The sequence below is a fragment of the Emydura macquarii genome, unplaced genomic scaffold, assembly GCF_026122565.2.
Source record: "Emydura macquarii macquarii isolate MOO-44397 ecotype Brisbane River unplaced genomic scaffold, CSIRO-AGI_Emac_v2 contig_383, whole genome shotgun sequence".
Taxonomy (NCBI): domain Eukaryota; kingdom Metazoa; phylum Chordata; order Testudines; family Chelidae; genus Emydura; species Emydura macquarii.
In genome coordinates, this window is record NW_027130520.1 from 6,149,650 (window position 1) to 6,167,806 (window position 18,157).

At 35.5% G+C, this 18,157-nt stretch overlaps 1 protein-coding gene across 4 annotated transcripts in view; it reads left to right on the top strand.

Moving 5' to 3' along the window:
* The window catches only part of VPS13B (vacuolar protein sorting 13 homolog B), an 819,784-nt gene that overhangs the window by 714,503 nt on the left and 87,124 nt on the right, over positions 1-18,157 (top strand). For all 4 annotated transcript variants that reach the window (XM_067537148.1, XM_067537121.1, XM_067537138.1 and 1 more), the window contains one exon: positions 14,361-14,557. In XM_067537148.1, the coding sequence (XP_067393249.1) occupies positions 14,361-14,557 (197 nt within the window). The remainder of the gene's footprint in view (positions 1-14,360; positions 14,558-18,157) is intronic.

Consider the following 18,157-nt stretch of genomic DNA (forward strand, 5'->3'; position numbering starts at 1 on the left):
AACAGCAAGGCAACTGAGGGAGAATCACAGCCTCTTTGCCCTTTATGGGAATATAAAGAGGCACAGTGTCCATATGAGGCCCCGATGAACACTGCTATTAAAAAAAATTCATCTCAAGTGCAAGAGGCACATGCACTTCTACATTAGGATCTCCACTAACAACTTGAAGAACCACAGTTACCATACCGTAAGTAACCATTCTGAACATGCTTTTTGATTAGAATAATGTTGCTTTTTGCGTGAGAGAGGTAATATTCAGTGATTTTCAAGATCTTCTAGGTGAGGTAGTTGGTCTTGGACTTAAGTATCAGCCCAGATGGAACAAAAGACCTTTCAGCATGGGTGCAAAATTTTATTCTAGAGTTTTTTTCAAAAAGTCCAATGATGACTACAAGGTGTTCTTGTTCTTCACTTGCAACATATTTATAAAGTACAGAAACAGGAAATATCATCCCTAAAAGGACAATTTACAAGATAAAGGAAAGAGAAAAGACAAAAAATTATTTTTATGTGAATTCAGTTGTTGTGGTGAAACAGTACGAAGGCTTCAACATTTTTGTCAACAATGTACTTATGATTAGCATATTTAAAAAGGGAACCAAATAAGTTTTAAAAACAATAAAGATACAAAAGTGCATAGAAACCATATTTAAAACAACTTTCCCAATAGGGAGCATATCTTGACATTCTAGGGGGTCCTATACTATAACCAGCTGTGATATCAACAGGCCTCTATACTGTCAGGTAAATTCACTCTAAGAGGTAAGCATGTATTTTTACTTGTATTTAATATTTAGCCAGTTGTATGTTCATGCATTGTGACATTTCATCTGGCTTTCTGACTTTACTAAACTCTTTTATGGTGCATCTTTTTAATCATCATGAATAAATGTTGGAAGCATCTTTATTTCTATAACTTCTTCAGATTCTTAGAATTTATGAAAACTTCACTCTAAACAGAACTTTGTTAAATATCAGAGTTCATTACATGATGGCTGCAATTTTACTGTAACCTAAGGATAACTGCTTCAGATAAATAAGAACTGATCTGAACCATCATGTCTCTCTCAAATCAAATTTTAATGTAGGTTCAAAAATGTTCCAATAGCTTGTTCTCTCACTTTTACACCATTGAGTGTAAACATTTGTCTTACTCAAGTTTCTTAGGTTATTTTTTTTTTTAATATTTTGTACTTTATTTACTTTTCGTGTGGGGGAAAAGCAAGCTTTACATCTGTGATTTTGTTTTAAAAGTTTGGTCTTTGTGTTTCGGGGAAAAGAGAGAGGAAGCCATCCCCAGCTTGGTTGCATACATGAGAATCCCCATTCTGCCCGTTTTACATCCTACAAAAACTCTTCTGGCTCCTCATGACTCATCGTCTTTCCAGACAAAAAGGACTTGATTAAACTTATTTGGAACTTGCGGATATCTCTTCTTAATTTGTTAGAGGAGCCGTTATTCAGTAACATGAGGTATTTCCTATCTCCATGTGCTAAGAGACCAATACCTCTGCAGCATACCCAACCCCGTTGACCCAGACAGCAAGAAACCAGGACCTGAAATATTTTTCTGGCTCTTCTACATGGTTATTCTCTGGCAGGTCAGGTCCTAATTTATCCCTCCCCCATCCTCCCACTCTCTCCAAATTGTTTCCTTGGCTCTGCACAGCATCTGTTAATGACAACAGAGATCTACACATACACTGCATAGCACATATGAAATTTTTTAAGCTTCATGTACTCCATTTTTGAAATTAGACCTCAAAATGTAGACAGTGACAAAATTATACTGGTTTCAGTGTAAGATTTGGTCTATGCCAAAAAAGCATTGCTACACCATAGGAATGATAATTTTAAAGCTCAATATCTGGCAGACCATTATGGCTAGAAACATATGCCTTATATCATTAGAAACCATGTGATCTTAAAGAAAAGTTCTAGCTTCTTAATTAGCACAAAAAGATATCACATATCATTTACAGGAGACATTGTCCCCTCCAAACTTGACTTTTCCAAAATTTAAATGAGCAAAGGTAAATATGTTTCATATTGTTCAACTATGGTGTCTTACCACTACCTGTAATCTTGAATCATCACTGAGATCTTCTCTGGAGCTACCTTCTCCTATTTTCAGGTCTTATATACTAATTTAGGCCCATTTCCTGCACATACTTTTATGTGTGCTTAACTTTAAGTACTCATACTGCCCATTAATTTCAAATTAAGGCTAATTAAAGTTAAGCATATGTATTTTCTGGAATGGGGCCTTATTAATGAAAAAAGGACGTGTGATAGAATATTTTGGAAACACAAACACAGTGCCTTAGGAAGAGGAGTTTGCAAACTCCCCAGTTCCAGTCTCAGCCTGCCCCTCTCTCATGTCCACCCAGATTTTTTTGGAATAGCATCACTGCATCATAGGATCACAGCTTTCTATAAGACTCTTTTGTCTATCTGTTACAGTCTAGCCTGTGATCAGTTTAATAACCATATTTTAACTTTATATTGCATTGGATAAAGATATATTGCAGTCTAGACTTTAGAAAGCTTGGATGGTGAATGGGTTGTTGAATCAAAAGCCAGAAAATCATTTGAAATGCTAACATTCCATATGCTTTAAAAATGTGGGAAATCTATCTTTATAATAATGTACATGTTTAACTAATTAAAAACACTTGACAACTGAAAAAAATTCTAACCATCTTAAACCATCACATCATTTACTAACAGATATTTATTAGTTTGGTTCTTTTTTTTCCATACAAATCTACTTGATTTTAGTCTGGAAACTATTTCTGTTTCTCCACTATGCTGAACCATTAAATAGTATTGACCTCTGAGCAATGAAGCCTTTTGTTTTTTAATGTTGTGATGGTGGAAGTGATGAGTTTCAAAATATATTTTAGCTAATCTTCCTTTCTTCTTCATCTCTTGAAGTGGAGACAGCATTTAGAGCCACTGCAAGCTCACTGCTGCATAGCTATTGTCTGTTAATGATCAGTGTCGTAAATATTCAAAATCACGAGGAAATGTTAAGATCTGTTTTTCCTTCCCTACAAACAACTATTCTCATTACTCAGAATGAACGACATTGATCCCCATCAGCCAGCAAATTTATAATCCACAATAATTTACAAATTTTTGCTTCAGTACAAGCTCATTTTGAAAATAAAAATGAAAGTGATAGAATTATTATGAATCCCTCAATATGTGTGTGTGTGTGTATTTTACTGAAGAAAAATTCAACAATCCCAAGTGGTTTTAGGCATAACCACCAAGTGTTTGGTTGTGTGTGTTCCAGTATATGGTTGTGTACACAAACGCACATTTTACAGAGGCTAATGGGTAGTGGAGCAACTCATATCTTGGTTCAGTACTTTAAGGAGGGGCTATTAAAGGCTATTTACTTATATATCTCCTATCATATTCATTTATAAAGCCCTGAATGTCCTATTATAAAAATAATATAAAATATTGATCAGTATATATGGTATATACTTTTCACTTTTCTAGCATTTTTCATCCAAATATATCAAAGCACTTTACAAGGGTGTCTAAGCTTTGTTATTTACATATTGCAAGCAGTCCAAGCATCTGAGATGACACCAGTAAGAAGAGGGACCAGAAAGTTCAAGAAGTACTAATTTGCATAAATTCAAGAAAAGCAAAACAATTTGGAAGTGTAAATGTCCATGATTTACTCATGCAAATTGTTGTGGATGCAACTTTGAGTGGTCACTTGAAATTTTGACTCTATATGAAGAAAGAGGTGTGGTCTGAGTGTACAACAAAGAGTCTGGAGACTCCTAAGTGAATGCTCTACACTGACATGTCCCGCTACATTCATGAACAAATCAATCTCTGTGCTTTTGTTTCCATCTCCTTAAAATTGGAGTAGCAATGCTTGCCTATCCAGCTCACTGGTGAGATTTCCTTGATTAGTATTTGTAAAGTGCTGTGAAAATTAAAAGCCCTATATATGAGCTAGATATTTTAGTAAAAGTCATTGTGGGAGGAAGGGACACATATTAGAATGGCAGTTTCATGTTCTCAGAGGAATAAATCTAACAGCACATATATTGTACCTTGTCCATGTGATGTAATACATACTGACTCTAAACCACAGCTAGTATACCCTTTATGTAAAGGGGAAACCACTAAAGATCTTATTAGACAGTAGGAAATTCAAATGTTGCTAAATGCGTAGAAGTTCAATCTAGATGAGCTAATATGATAAAACATACATGGGGAAGAAAAAGCATATCCCACTGACAATTTGACTTAGCGGAAGACAACATATATTTCCTGAGAATGGAGTTAATCCCAGAGCTGTCTCCATTTATAGTGATGTTAGGCAAGGGCAATCCATTATTGCTCAAATTGGTGACAGCAAAAAAGAACAGGACGTCAGTGATGTAGTGAGGATCATACTCATATCTTGAAAACAGGGAAAAGTCCAAAGTATGGAAATCTTTCAGGAAATTGATCCAAAGGATAAAATGAAGACCAAGAGAGAGGTAGAAATACCACTTTTCTTAAATGTTTAAGATAGGTGCTAGCCAGAAAGGATTCCTTGAGACTTTTCCAAGTTTTAAATCACAGATGAAAGCCTTACATCAATATGTCAAAAAAGGGACTAGAATGAAGGTAGAGGAAAATTTTGTGGTGGTTGAAGATATATGAATAAGTTTTTTAAAAGATCCTGCTTTTTTACGTACAAATGAAAGAAAAACCAGCTCTATGTTATGGGAGGTTCATATTACATTTAAGACACTGTCTTGTGCTAGCAATTTCTGAAATGAAAAGACTAGGGAAATGTACAGAAGTATCCGTTTTTACTTACCACGTATTCACATGTGAAAACAGATTTGCAAATTTGTCTAATGATGAAATTTTACAATTTTAAAGAATAGTGTGATTGTTAAAAGGCAGGACTGGGAGTCAGGAAATCAGGATTCTGTCCTACCATTGCCAGAAGCTAGCATTATGATTTTCTTAACCTTTCTGTGCCTCAGTTTCTCCATATAAGTGTAAATTGTTCTTCATAATGCAAACAGTTGTGGCCAACCTGGATTTGTAGGTCAGCATGGTTTCGATCTGTGTATTGCTTTAGCTAGGGAAAAAGGGAGGAGCAACAGTGTACAAAAGAAACTTGTTTCCATTTTCAGAGAACGCTTTGGGCTGGGGCACATAACGTCACTGTCCTTATACAAAAAAATGCCTCCTACAAAATGAAAAGGGCTGCAGAATAAATAGGGATGATAATATGTACCTCAGAGGTATATTGTAATGCTAAATCCACTAAGGTTTGCAAAGTTTCTTGAGACCCTCAGCTGGACAGCACTATAGAAAGGAGAATTGTTATTTTTCCTCTTTTTTATTATTAGGGATTAAGGGCTGGGGGAGAGAGTGTTGGGGGACAAAAATTGGTTAAATATTGTTTTTGTAATTCTTTCAGTAGTGACCCTAAAATTTTACGAAGTCAGAACTTGATGGATCTTGTAGGGTCAACTTTAAAGAAAATAGGGGAGAAATGAACTTTGGGGAGCTATGTGCTGTACTTCCACTTCTCCTCCCACAAGGTCCTCCCATGTTCTCCTAAACTCCATGGAATCCCTGATTAGCTTTTGCATTGTATGTTGTTTAATAATAAAGGTGCTTGCCAGAGCTCTGCTTCACAGTTGTAATCCCAATTTTACTTGGGGAGTTTCCTCAAAGGTGTTTGATATCTGCTGTTCCTTTCTATATCTTATCTCTGTAGCAAAGGATATCACTGGCACTACCCCGTACTTCCTAAAAACATACTCATTGTCACTGAACTGTTTACACAAGTGGCCATGGAGTAAGTGGTGGAGAGATTGGATAATCAAATATAAACTGTTTTATATTGTTGCTGTTTGTGATTATATCAAGTGGTACTCCAAATTCTGATCCTTAAGACCTACCCAAGCCACTTTCACAACAAAGACCTTAATGCAATTTTCTCCTGAATACTATTCAGAGAGATAGTCCAGGCAAGTCATAAACTCTGTGTTGAAAGAATATTAGACTGTTAGAAATTATAGGGGCGCTGAGACAAAAGGAGCATGATAGATGACTCTTGTTCATTTCTGCATATGAAGTTAAAATAAAACATCTATCAGGCTGTAACACAGAAACAATTTTGTGTGTGTGTGTGTTTCCCTTGTGAACCAGCTAGTATTCCAATTGCATGCAAGTGCAATCAGTTTTATGAGTTGGTGAAAATATTATTATGTGCTTGCCATCTTTTTTGCCCTTTCACCTTCACACAGTCTCTTTGTAAGCAGGTTAAAAAGCCCACTTTCTTGTTCTAGAGAATGGTGGTTAATTCAGCCTGGTCTCTCAGACGGCAGAAAAAACATAGAGGAATACATAGTTTTGAGATTACAAGGGCTTATTTTAGACTTAAATAGGGAAAAGACCAAGTTAGTAACCCATCTCTGGAAGGTTTCCTCTGTAAATCCTCTGAGGTGAAGAGAGCTCCTTTAAGAGAATATAAATGTCTGCAACATCTGGGAAAGTTGGGGATTCAAGAGAATTGTCTGTTACATCACATTAATCGCCTACACACTTTAAATAAAACATTTGTAAACTACAAAACCTTGGGCTTGATGTTTTCAACACTATGCTATCGTAGAAACAGACATATTTGCTAACACCTAGTGGCTACTTAAACAGTGGCTCAAGGAAGTCTGAGCTTAAGAATGATGGGCATTAGACCTACTCTAAGGCATTACTCCAGGAAAGACTTGACATGACAGTCAACAAGAAAGGAATTATGATCAATGTCAAAGGCATTCATTTTTCCTTTTAATGAAGAATACCTCATTTTTGGCTGACTCTGTTTCCTTTTAGCTTTTTATTCCCCATTGGGGCTACAGTGTTGAGCTGGGCATTTGAAAGAGCTAGGAAAAGAGGTTTTTGGGAAACCACAAATTTTACTCATGTTTGGTTCATTTCTCACATTTCAGAAGCAAGTATTTTGGAAATCCAAATAATTTGTGTTTGGCAGGTTAATGATTTAGGTTTGTGGTATTATTGGTTAAGCAAGCTGTAAAGTTCAGCCACACTTATCAACAGCATGGATTGAAATTTTGAATATTTCAAAGTCTGCAATTACACTTACTCCTCGTGCTTTAATTGGTCAGACTTTTCTAAAGTATGATAAAATATGTTGTCCAATTATTTTAGCTAGTACAAAGAACAAGCAGAATTTGTTATCTTGTAAGGGATCCTGCCTTAAAGATGCATGCCTTAAAGATCCATGCCTTAAAGATGTCATTTGTTGTTTTAAGTAATCCTTTTAAAAGGGAAGTAATATATAACTTAATGTATTCATTTATCTGATATTTGCACAGGTGAAACAAGCATAACATGAAATATTAGTCTGTTTTATTCTGAAAATCATATTTGATCATCTAATAATTCACCCTTCCAAAAATGCCCTTCATCCTAGTGTCTCAAATTTCTTTCATAGACCCACATTTTCAGAAATGCACATGTGCAAAAATGTACACACAAACTTTGTGTGTACAATGATAGTATTACCAAGGATTGGAGACTTGCATGTACCAATAACTAATTAGACTTCAAATTATCTAACTGATCATTGGTGTGCACAAACATAATGATGATATGCACAATTTTGCAAACCCTATTTCTGCACATTAGGGCTTAATTATTTAAGACTGGGATAGCTATTGGGTATTTATCTTCATTCTGCTTCATGGAGGGGAAATGGAGGCAGAGAGGTTTATTGACTAAGATTGTACAGTGAGTCTGAGGCAGATGCAGAAACAGCTAATTTTTTTAGGAATTGTAGATTTAAACATTTATGAATTATCTTGCTTGGAGGGACAGGGTGTATCTTAAAACTTTACTACCCTGTAAATGTATTTGTGAATGACTATAATCTTAATGTTTTTGTTGTGTTTTGCATGTTATGTGCAAAACTTTCTGTGCATCAAGATGAGAGACTGTATCCTTTAGGGGTACATTTTCAGTAAACTCTGCATGGAATTATGCGTAACTCCTTGGGAATGTTAATGATCATTGTGCATAATTTGCCTGTGCATCACACTTTTACTCTGTGGGGTTATTGAGCCAGTGAAGAGTCTGCCTGATGCCAGAAGACTGACGAAACCATCGGAGTATTTTAATGACAGATTTATACTCTGGTTGAGCTCTGTACTTTTCAGACTTCATGTCTCTGATTTATGAAACTTTAGAAATTGAGGTTCTCTCTACTACAACTGGATGCTGAAGACCTTGTGCCACTTTCTGTGAGAATAAGGGTTTGTTCTGGTATCCTTGGCCAAAAATCCCATCAGCCCGCTATTGTGCAATATATATTATACACTTTTGGCTGCAGCCTCAATCCCAGAGGTGGCTGCGTTTCATTGGTGCTATATATATATAATTTGTGAAGTGCTTGGATCCTTCAAGATGAAAAGCACTATATAAATGTGGACTATTTTTACTCTATCAGAAAAAAGAACAATATGAAAAACATTGTAATGGTTAGATGAGGTTATATACCAACAGCTTTTTTGTTAACCTGTTTCTGACTATTCGCAAGGTTCAATAGAGAAAATAGACCAAAAGAATCCAAATCCTAGAGTATTGTACAGTTTCTTACTACCTTTTCAGCAGGAAGTGTAAGTGACCCCACTTATACTCAGTGTAAAGATGAATGACATATGAAACTAGTTCTCCACTTGAGTATGCTTTGTTTTGTTTTTCAAGTTCCTACAGAAGTCCTCTCATATCCAACTTGGTACTGCTTTACTATCTCTGTTCTAACAAAAGCTATTAGTATGTTTATATTAATTTCTCTTTAATGAGAAAAAATTCAGTCTGTGACGGATTGTTTTCTATCAGGCACACCTGCATTTGCTCTGAACTTGGTAGCTTGATAAATTGATAAGATAAGTTGGTCACATGTTTTTTAAAAAAACACAAAACATAGGCCTTAATAAAAGAATGCTACATATTTCTTCTTAAAAGGTTAAAAAGTATTTCTCAGGGCTCTTAAATTACCATATTCTGATACCAAGGGAAAATAAAACCTGGGCTTAAAGTCTTGTTTGTACTTAGAGGGCTTTCCAGGCAGGAAGGCAATCTTGATGCAATACAGTAAGCCACAATACCAGTGGGGCATTACAGGTGAAAAATTTGCAGCTGTACCCCTCACCACAATGTATTACAACTATACAGTGGAATATTTCCTGTACAGAAATAGGGCTTGGTTAACTTTGTTTCCCAAGAGTAGATCACATTAAAATGTTATAAAATCTTGATTTCCTGCATTTGAATACTTGTGGTTTCTCAACTGGTTCCAATATTACAAAGGGTTTTTTTTATGGCTTCTATTAGTTGAAGATGTATAGAAGCTTTTTTCTAAACTCAGCTAAAAGGCATTTAGGTGTTTTTTGGTTTTTTTTGTTTTGTTTTTTCTTTTAATGTTTCTTTTTCCAGAAAAGATATTTTTTCTTTGATATCTCTGTGTTGTAATTGAAAGTTAGGTGTTTATGTTATATTCTGTAGTACAGTAAATAGAATAAATACCATATAACTAACAACAGTAGCAGACTTCGATAAATATATTTGATTTAACTGAGATAGAACGTCTGAGATGCTATTCTTTATTTAAAAAAAAAAAGTATGTTCCCCTTTCAGCCAAAGATTTCAAAGTACTTTGGAAAGCTCAGTAAGCATTATTATCCTCCTTTTACAGATGAAAAACCTGAGATTAGATGAATAGTACAAGGTCCCACCATTGTATGTATATGTAAACACATACATATAGACACATTTACAGTTGAACTAAAGGACTGTGATTTTCAAACAGGAATTGTTAAACCCAATTCAAATCAAGCCCCAAAACTCTCTGTGAAGAAAAGGTAGTGTACAGTTCCTTAAAGCTTTTCTGTTTGCAATATCTGCTTATCATTATATGTTGAGCACTGAGAGTGTGCTGTTGAGGAAGAATTTTCAGTGACCAAATTCTAAGGATATAGCAAAATAGTGTGAATGTAACAAAATCAACATAGCAAAAATTCAGAAGAAATTTGAAAAAGGAATAACATAATTTGCTTTGTGCAGCTATAATTTATTGGACCATATAACAGCTGAAACTTTATTATGCTGTGTCTGACTTTGAGTCACCACCATTTTTCATTTGGAGCCTCATCAAAAGTCTAATGAAGTGAATTTCCAGAACATATGTATACCAGAAAAGGTTATTTTTCACAGTGATGAGATATAATCTTAATCCCTTGAGAAGGAGGTCAAAAAATGTTATCCAGCTCCTAGAAGGCAGCTTGTTCTGTACTATGAGTTCACAACCCTCAGTTGCATTAGAAGCTAGTCTGGCAGGTGTGTATTAAAGTGTTCTGAAATTGTTAAAAAAAGATTTTGTCAGAATTGTTCTAGAGATCAACTTAGATTGTTTATTAGCTATGTACATAGACATGTTTAGTTTTTTTATATCTGTTCATCTTTAATTTTCTTTTGAATTCACCTTCTCTGTCATACACTTTTCAACTAACATTTCTTTTACAGTTTTGATACAAATCACTGTTAAAAATAAAATAAAAAATACAGACTGCTGGTGAACATTGTCAGGAATTTTCTTCTTATAGTAATGTGGACAAGAGTTTTTATTTTTTTTCTGCTACTTTTTCAGTTCACCTAAAGGGAGAATTGTATTTTCAAGGCACTTGGCTGTAGAACAGAAAAATATCCTAATACGAGGATAGCCGAATTATGGAGCAATCAGTTATTATTCATGCAGGAAGCTTGGGTTAAAATCGCAGCATGGGTTGGCGTTTGACACAAAGTACAAGGTTGTTTTGTATTCCGCCTCTCTTTCACTTAGGTGGCCCTGTTAGGAGATAATAAAACACACACATGCTTCCTGTCGTCTGTGAACATTTTGTTGTACAGTAGTTGTTTCTGGAACAAGAGTGACTTCATCTCCAAGGGGAAGCACCCACCATGTGAGGGATAGCACTTCAAGAAGTGAACATTTAATCTTTAGAAGCTTTTTTCCAAACAAAAAAATGAAACAAAACATAAATAAAAGGCCATAGTAGCATCTCTGAAGGCAGCACATGAACACATAAGTCTGTAATCCAGCTGTTCCCTTCTTTAACTCTTTCTCAAAGCCACCAAAAAAGAGATTGAAGCTTTCCGTGCCTGTATTTCTTTGCATTGCAGAATCCCTACATGGAGGGAGGCTGCTGCTTCTTTTAAATAAGGTATTTGTGTATTCAATTATGTAGCAGCCATTTTGCAAAGTTGAGTTTGGGGATTCTGAGTTCAGTCTGAGTCTAGGGGTGCTTAAATAATATCTTTGCTCTCCAGGTAACAAGTGAGACTGGGAGATATAAACTATACTCACAGGATTCTTTTTCTATTTTGATGATGAGCATGATGACAGCTATGGACCTTTTTGATAACTAGGAAAAAAAGGAAAGGTCTGTCAGCAGGAATGCCAGAAAAAGAACTGTGGATTCTTGTGTGTGTTTGTTGTTTAATAGTGGAGTCTATGTGGCTAGCTTTGTAGCTGTGGTGTTTACCCTAGTTTTCTAGAGGCGATCACAGTGGCCACATCCGAAGAGATAACAATTATTTGAATCATAGCTAGAGCGTTACTCAAACATTTCAAGATGAAAGAACCATATTTAATTTTACACAAGGGGCATTTTCTAGTGCATCTAATTCACTCATTCCCCCTGCCAATGACTCAGTTTTGGGGATATAGCCTATTTTCAGTCTTTCACAACTATTGTTTTTGGCTGCTAATGTTGCCCAGAGCACCCATCATCCCTTAAATTTATCCAGATCAGGCATTAACAATAAGCCCCCTAGAATGAATAAATCTAGATGTTTAGGAATAGAGGATTCTAAATCAAGTAAATCTTTTGCATTCTTTAGCCCAATATGCTTGGAGTTTGGGACAGTCCCAAAACATATGAGGTGTAGTTAGTTTAGGGAGATCCCATAAACTGCATATTTGACCTTTTAGTTTATAACCTATAAATGATATCTTGAAATCTAATATATCTGTCTACACTACATTTCTTATGTACTATATATATTAAAATAAAGTTAGAGGGGAAAACTGTGCGTACAAATAAGTCTCTTCAAGTGTTAAAACTGTTTTTTCTCATTTTAATTCATGCATGGTGTGGTTTTCCTCCTTAGTCAGACACCCTATTTCTTTGGTCATTTTTGTAGCTTCCCCTGAACTCTCTCCAGTTTGTATATCTTTCTGTTAATGAGGGCCCAGAAATTAAGAACACTATTTCAGATCACACTAAAGCCTAAAAAGGAACTGTGCTTTTCAACCCCATAATATTATGTCTCTACAAATGCAGTCTAAAATTGCATTGGCCTTTTTTACTGTCATATTGTGTTCCAAGCTCATTTAATTTTGATGTCTTGCACAGTTACTGCTTTCAAGGTTTCTTCCACCTATTGAATATTCATGCTTCAAATTATTTTCCTTCCAGAATACTGTGTATTAGCTTGCATTTCTGCAAGGTCAGTCTCATGTCATTGTTTTCTATCTGTCTGTTTTGCTGACCTCTCTAGGTCCGATTGTACAATAGTTGCAGACTGTAGAATCATTTGTAAATTTCTTTGTGCTGTTAACTCATTCTTTCAGCTCATTAATCTTGATTGGAGGGAAACTTGCAGGCTATTCTTAGCAAAAAAGGCTTTTTTCAAAACGGCCACCACCTACCATTCTTCCCAATAAAAATGAAGCAGGGCCTTTAGAGAAGATGGCCATTGCCACCGAGAACAATAGGCTGTGGTAGCCATTCTGAAAGAGGACCATTCTTTGTGAAATTCTTTGTAGAAGAACATTGTTTTTCAGACCGTATTGAAGAAAATCTTTCAATTATGAAGAATAACCTAAAAAAGACTATTAATCCTAAACAATTACTTTAACCAGAACTACTCAACAGCAAGGGTAAGAGGAAAGAACTTGCGGAGGTGGCATGCAGAAGAATGTGAGGGACAGGAGCCAGGGGGATACTGGTATAAGTGTGCACCAGCACAGTATTGCCAACCCTAAGCCTTCAAAAATCATGAGATTGGCTTAAATATCCTGAGGTTTTTTAAAAAATACATTTCGGGTTTTTTTTATTTGCCTTTTGGCATTTAAGCCGTTAGGGTACATTTGGGTCATGTTTTCAAGCTTTTCTCTGCAACCATGAGGGCTACAAACTTTTATTTTAAATGAAAACTGAGATACTCATGTAATCACATAATTCTAGGAACACCAGAAACTCAAATCTTGCAATAAAATCACAGGAGTTGGCATAACTGGGAGTATAGCGGGCAAGAGAAATGGGGAAACTTGTGGGTGTGTGTGCAGAGTGTTGTGCAAGTCAGGCACTGAGGGAAATTGGCTGCTTTGGCTGTTTTGCACTGCGCAGAGAGGGATCATGCATACTGGTGAACCTGACCCTAAAAGTTAAAATAAAATAAAATAATGTAAGCTACATATCTTTAAATTTTTAGTAATATCACATGGTAACATTCTCATTGGGTTTCCTGTTTAGTGTTCAGATATGAACATTTTTTTTAAATCAAGGACATTTCCAAATAAAAACGACATTGTAGTGAAAATAAGATGGAGTATACATAGTACATAACACGTTGCCTTCTAGGAGTTCACAACACAGTTGCATGGGAAGCTAGTCTGACAGGTGTATACTGAAGTGTTCTGAAATTGCTAAAGAAGAATGTGCATACGTGAACACTATATTACATGTTTTATAGGTATTAATTCAAATACAATTAGGAAGAGTTTTGTGGGGATTATTATTTATTAATTATTTGTATTGCTGTAGCACTCTAGTGATGAAACAAGACCCCATTGTGCTAGGCACTGTACAAACACAGAACAAAAAGTTGGCCCTGCCCCACAGCTTACAATATAAGATAAGAGACAACAGATGTATACAGATAGACTGATGGAGCAGTAAAGTACTCGATGCTATAGTCACATCCAGTGGATCTTTTGAGTACCTAATGTGAGTGAGATTTTTTGTATTGTCTTTGTCATGCATGTGTACTTCCATGTAAATAAGTATTTCTTTTCCCAGTACATAAGATGATGTTTTAAGTAACATCTTGATAGAAAGGTCTAATAATAATGTAACTTATATGTATGAAGGCAACACATAATAAGAATCACAAATTCTCTCGGTCATTTGGCAATTATTTTTGTTTAATTTTGCAGTTATAAAGTGTACTGTAGATACCTGTTTTTTATACTAATATAGAAGTATAAAGTAACTGGGATTTCTTTTATATCACAGATTCCTTGTAGCTTGGAGTACTGGGATGAGCTCCAGAAATCATTTGTTGCATTCCGGGAATTCAGTCTATCAGAAAGCAAAGTTTGTGATCTGCAGCTGCCCAGTATCAGCCTTGTGAATGATCAGAAAGAGCTTGTAGCCTCAGATCTTTGGAGGATTGTCCTGAACAGCAGTCAGAATGGAGCTGATGACCAAAGGTAATCTTAAAACAAGGGAAAGCTAATACTACTCCCTGGAGAGACCTGGTTCAAGAGACTTGGTGAAACTGATGTTCTTTCATTTATGCTAGAAGTATTTGCTCCTAACTGAGCTTCAGATTGTGGTTGACCCTCACATAAGTTCATGGAGTGGGGGAAAAGAGCCTCCTCCTCCTGCAGATTCCTGAATTAGCTGGCAACATTGCAATCCTTAGACTCTCTGAGCACAAAGATTATTAAAAGGGAGAAGGAGGCAGCCAGACCATGCCTCTGCCTCACCCACCTGCACTAGGCAGCAAAACTGACTCATTAAGGAGGGGAGAATGTGCCACAATCCATTGAGTGGTGGAATAGGAGACATGCTTTCCCTGTATACCTGAGAGCTACCACCTGAGTTGTGTGGTCTTTGCACAGTTCAGTTGTGCGTGCATAGCTCCATGATTATACATTAATTATAATCCTAGTGATTCTTTATCGTCATTACATATCAATCACACTGTGTTTTTACTATGCCACCAAATGCAAATTTACCATCAGGAGATTTCAGAAACTCTTATTATTTCAGAAGATAAATGTTTTCATTTCTTCTCAGCTGGAAGCTTCATAAGTGGTTAACCATGATAGAAGTGCACCGAGAGTCAAAGTTTGGATTTTGTTGATGAGTTTAGGATTACCATACAGAGTTTGAAAAAAAACTATTAAGAGGACGTTATTGTATGTGAAATTCACAAATTTGCAAATAACAATGCAAGTGAATTCAAACTGTCCTCCTTCCAGTCCTTTTAGTGAATTATACCAGATGGATTGGGAGATTGCCTACTGCAAACGCGTATTGATTGTTAATGCCATTTGTGTGTGTGTGTAAGAACCCATAGAATTCAGGGTGAGTCAGGAAATAGGAAAATGGATAACAAAATCAATAAAATATTAAACATCTGGTTTCCATTAATAATATCAGGTTAGAAATGATTTCTTGATGTTAATTGTGAAAGAATGCATTTTCATCATTGAGAAGTTAAGTGTTTTAGACAAGGTTAATTCCTCTGAATATGTGACCTTTGCAGAATTACCTTTGTGGTCAACTTCGCACCATAGAAATGTGAACTCTGTGGGAATTGGAAATGAAGCTAGTGAAATTCAGTAGATTTTTTTCATCAAAGCATTTGACATTGCAGTCACAGCTATTGTTTTCTGCTCAGATGGGATTTATCATTGTATCTAATATTTCACACACACAATTCTATGAAAAAGTTTTGTAAGCAACAACCATTAAGGAACAATGCTAGTGTTTAAATAAAATGCCAAAAACTTTGAAAGCTAATAGAGTAAACCAATTTAACCTGGAAAACTCTGATGAGCATAAGAAACATTTCATAGCACAACACAAATTCACACATGTAAAATATATTAATGTGCGGTTTTCAACCTCTGAGTTCCAGCACATGTGGGTATGGTCACAGCTCCAATGTGGAGTGATGCCCACCTTCCCTTTCTTTGTAGCTAGACCGGGACAAACTTTTCTGTTGTAACATGGGCTTGTAATATGGAAAAGGTTGAGAACCACTTTATTAAATAAACATATCTGTAGAAAAATTAATGGTACAGTGACATGAAACTTTTAATCTACTATGATAACTTTAATTGCACACATCCAACTAATTTCCATAATTTTGTGGTCATAGGAAAAGCACAAAACAAAAGACTTTTTTTTAATAAAGGTTTTAGCTCAGTATTACATGGTTAACACAAGGTCTTATCACACCAGGAGATCTAGATTCAGGAGCATGTTTGAGTCTCTAAAGAGACTAGAAGAAAGTATAAACTAGTGCAAATTGTGGTCTTCCTTAGATTCATTTCTAGCTCTTATGAGGAAGCAGGGATGAGGTAATATGGAGAATAAGGACACACAAAATGAACACCTGATGGTGGACACTCTAAGAGCTCCCTTTAGACCAAATAATATCTGGAATTGCTACACTGGCCTTCTTTATTATACATCCCAAGGACTGATGGTGCAAAAAGTGAGAGAATCTATACCTAGATACCTGTATCACTCCATCCTCAAGAAGTAGCAAAATCACATTTGTGTGCAGATAAGTCATTTTGTATTATTGCTTCATATTTACATAGCATTTGATATTTTAAGTGATGTAAAAGGACATGATTAATGAGTTTATTAATTTTTAAAATATCTAATATAGAATTGTCCTACAAAAACTTTAATTTGATTGGAGTTTATTTCTTTATTTGATTTTTATATTTTGGATCAGACTGCCACATTGGTGCCATATACAGGCAGTTGGTGCTCATTATCAATAACTTCTGTTAAAAACACCAAACAAACAAAAAAATACTCAGAAAACCCTGCAGGTTTCTGTTGTGATCTCTCTGATATGCTAATAACTAGTACTAAAAGGCTAATCCCTTGTTTTTTAAGTACTTTATTATTGATTCCTAAATCAAAATAAAGGATGAAACCTATGTCTTATATTATTTGGTGAGAAGAAAATTGCAGGGTTTGTGGGAAGATATGGATTCAGCTGACATGATGCTGAGTAGTAGATGACAGGCTGTGGTAATGTTGGCCGTGATGGCTTTTATGCTGTCCAAAGACGGTATTGTCCAAAATCAATGGCATGCTCACTGTTTGCTAAATTTATTAAGGAGTGATGCATAATACAGAAATGGATAATCTGGGGCCAGGGTAGTTTAGTTTATAAATAACTCTTATTTCACTTTTAAGGCCATTCATTGATCAAATCCATTGTGAGGTCCAGAGTGAAATAATTTTAGTGGCCCTTAAAATCTTTAGTAAATAATCCACAGCAGAAACCATCCCACATAATATGGGATAATTGGCAGTTGCAGCTCATGACAGTCCTAACATAAGAAGGTAAAGGAGCAGAATTATGTTCTTTCCCTAGAATAAATTACCTTTGTAGGTAAAGGTTTCATGTGGCAGGGATGGAAAGTGCTCATTACAGAGGCTTCAGGGTATTGTACTGGGCCTAAATAGAAAAAGGGAGGCTCCACTGATTTCCATTCATACTGGTTATCATACCAAAGATTTTAAAGGCATTATACATTTTATGTACTGAATAGCAGCATTCCTATAATCATGGACATATTACAAATCATATTCTGAAAAATGGAAAATGCCTTAGCAGAAGTATCTTCAAATCTAAGATACCATAAAACAATTGCAAACAAATTGCAATATACCTTTGACATCTACTTTTTACAAATTCATGTGGGAAATCACAGTTGTGTTTCTGGTTAATTGTTTTGGTTTAGATTCAAAGTAGTTTGATGTAGTGAACTTAGATTTCTAGGCACCTGTGTTCAAACCATTATTTGGATCATAAATTAAATGAGTTAAGTGGTCTCTTTCTTCTCCTGGTGGATATTTTTCCTTGTCACAATTTGTCATAAATGGCAGCTTTGCTTTAAAGAACTCCACTATTGGAATAGCAGGAATAATGCAGGTCATGGTTAGTCGTTGTTCCCAGTCATCACGCATTTAGCCAGAGGAGCTCTTAGTTTGCAAGATGTGAAATTATAATTTAATATATTTTATCTGTATTGTAGAAGTTATCCATT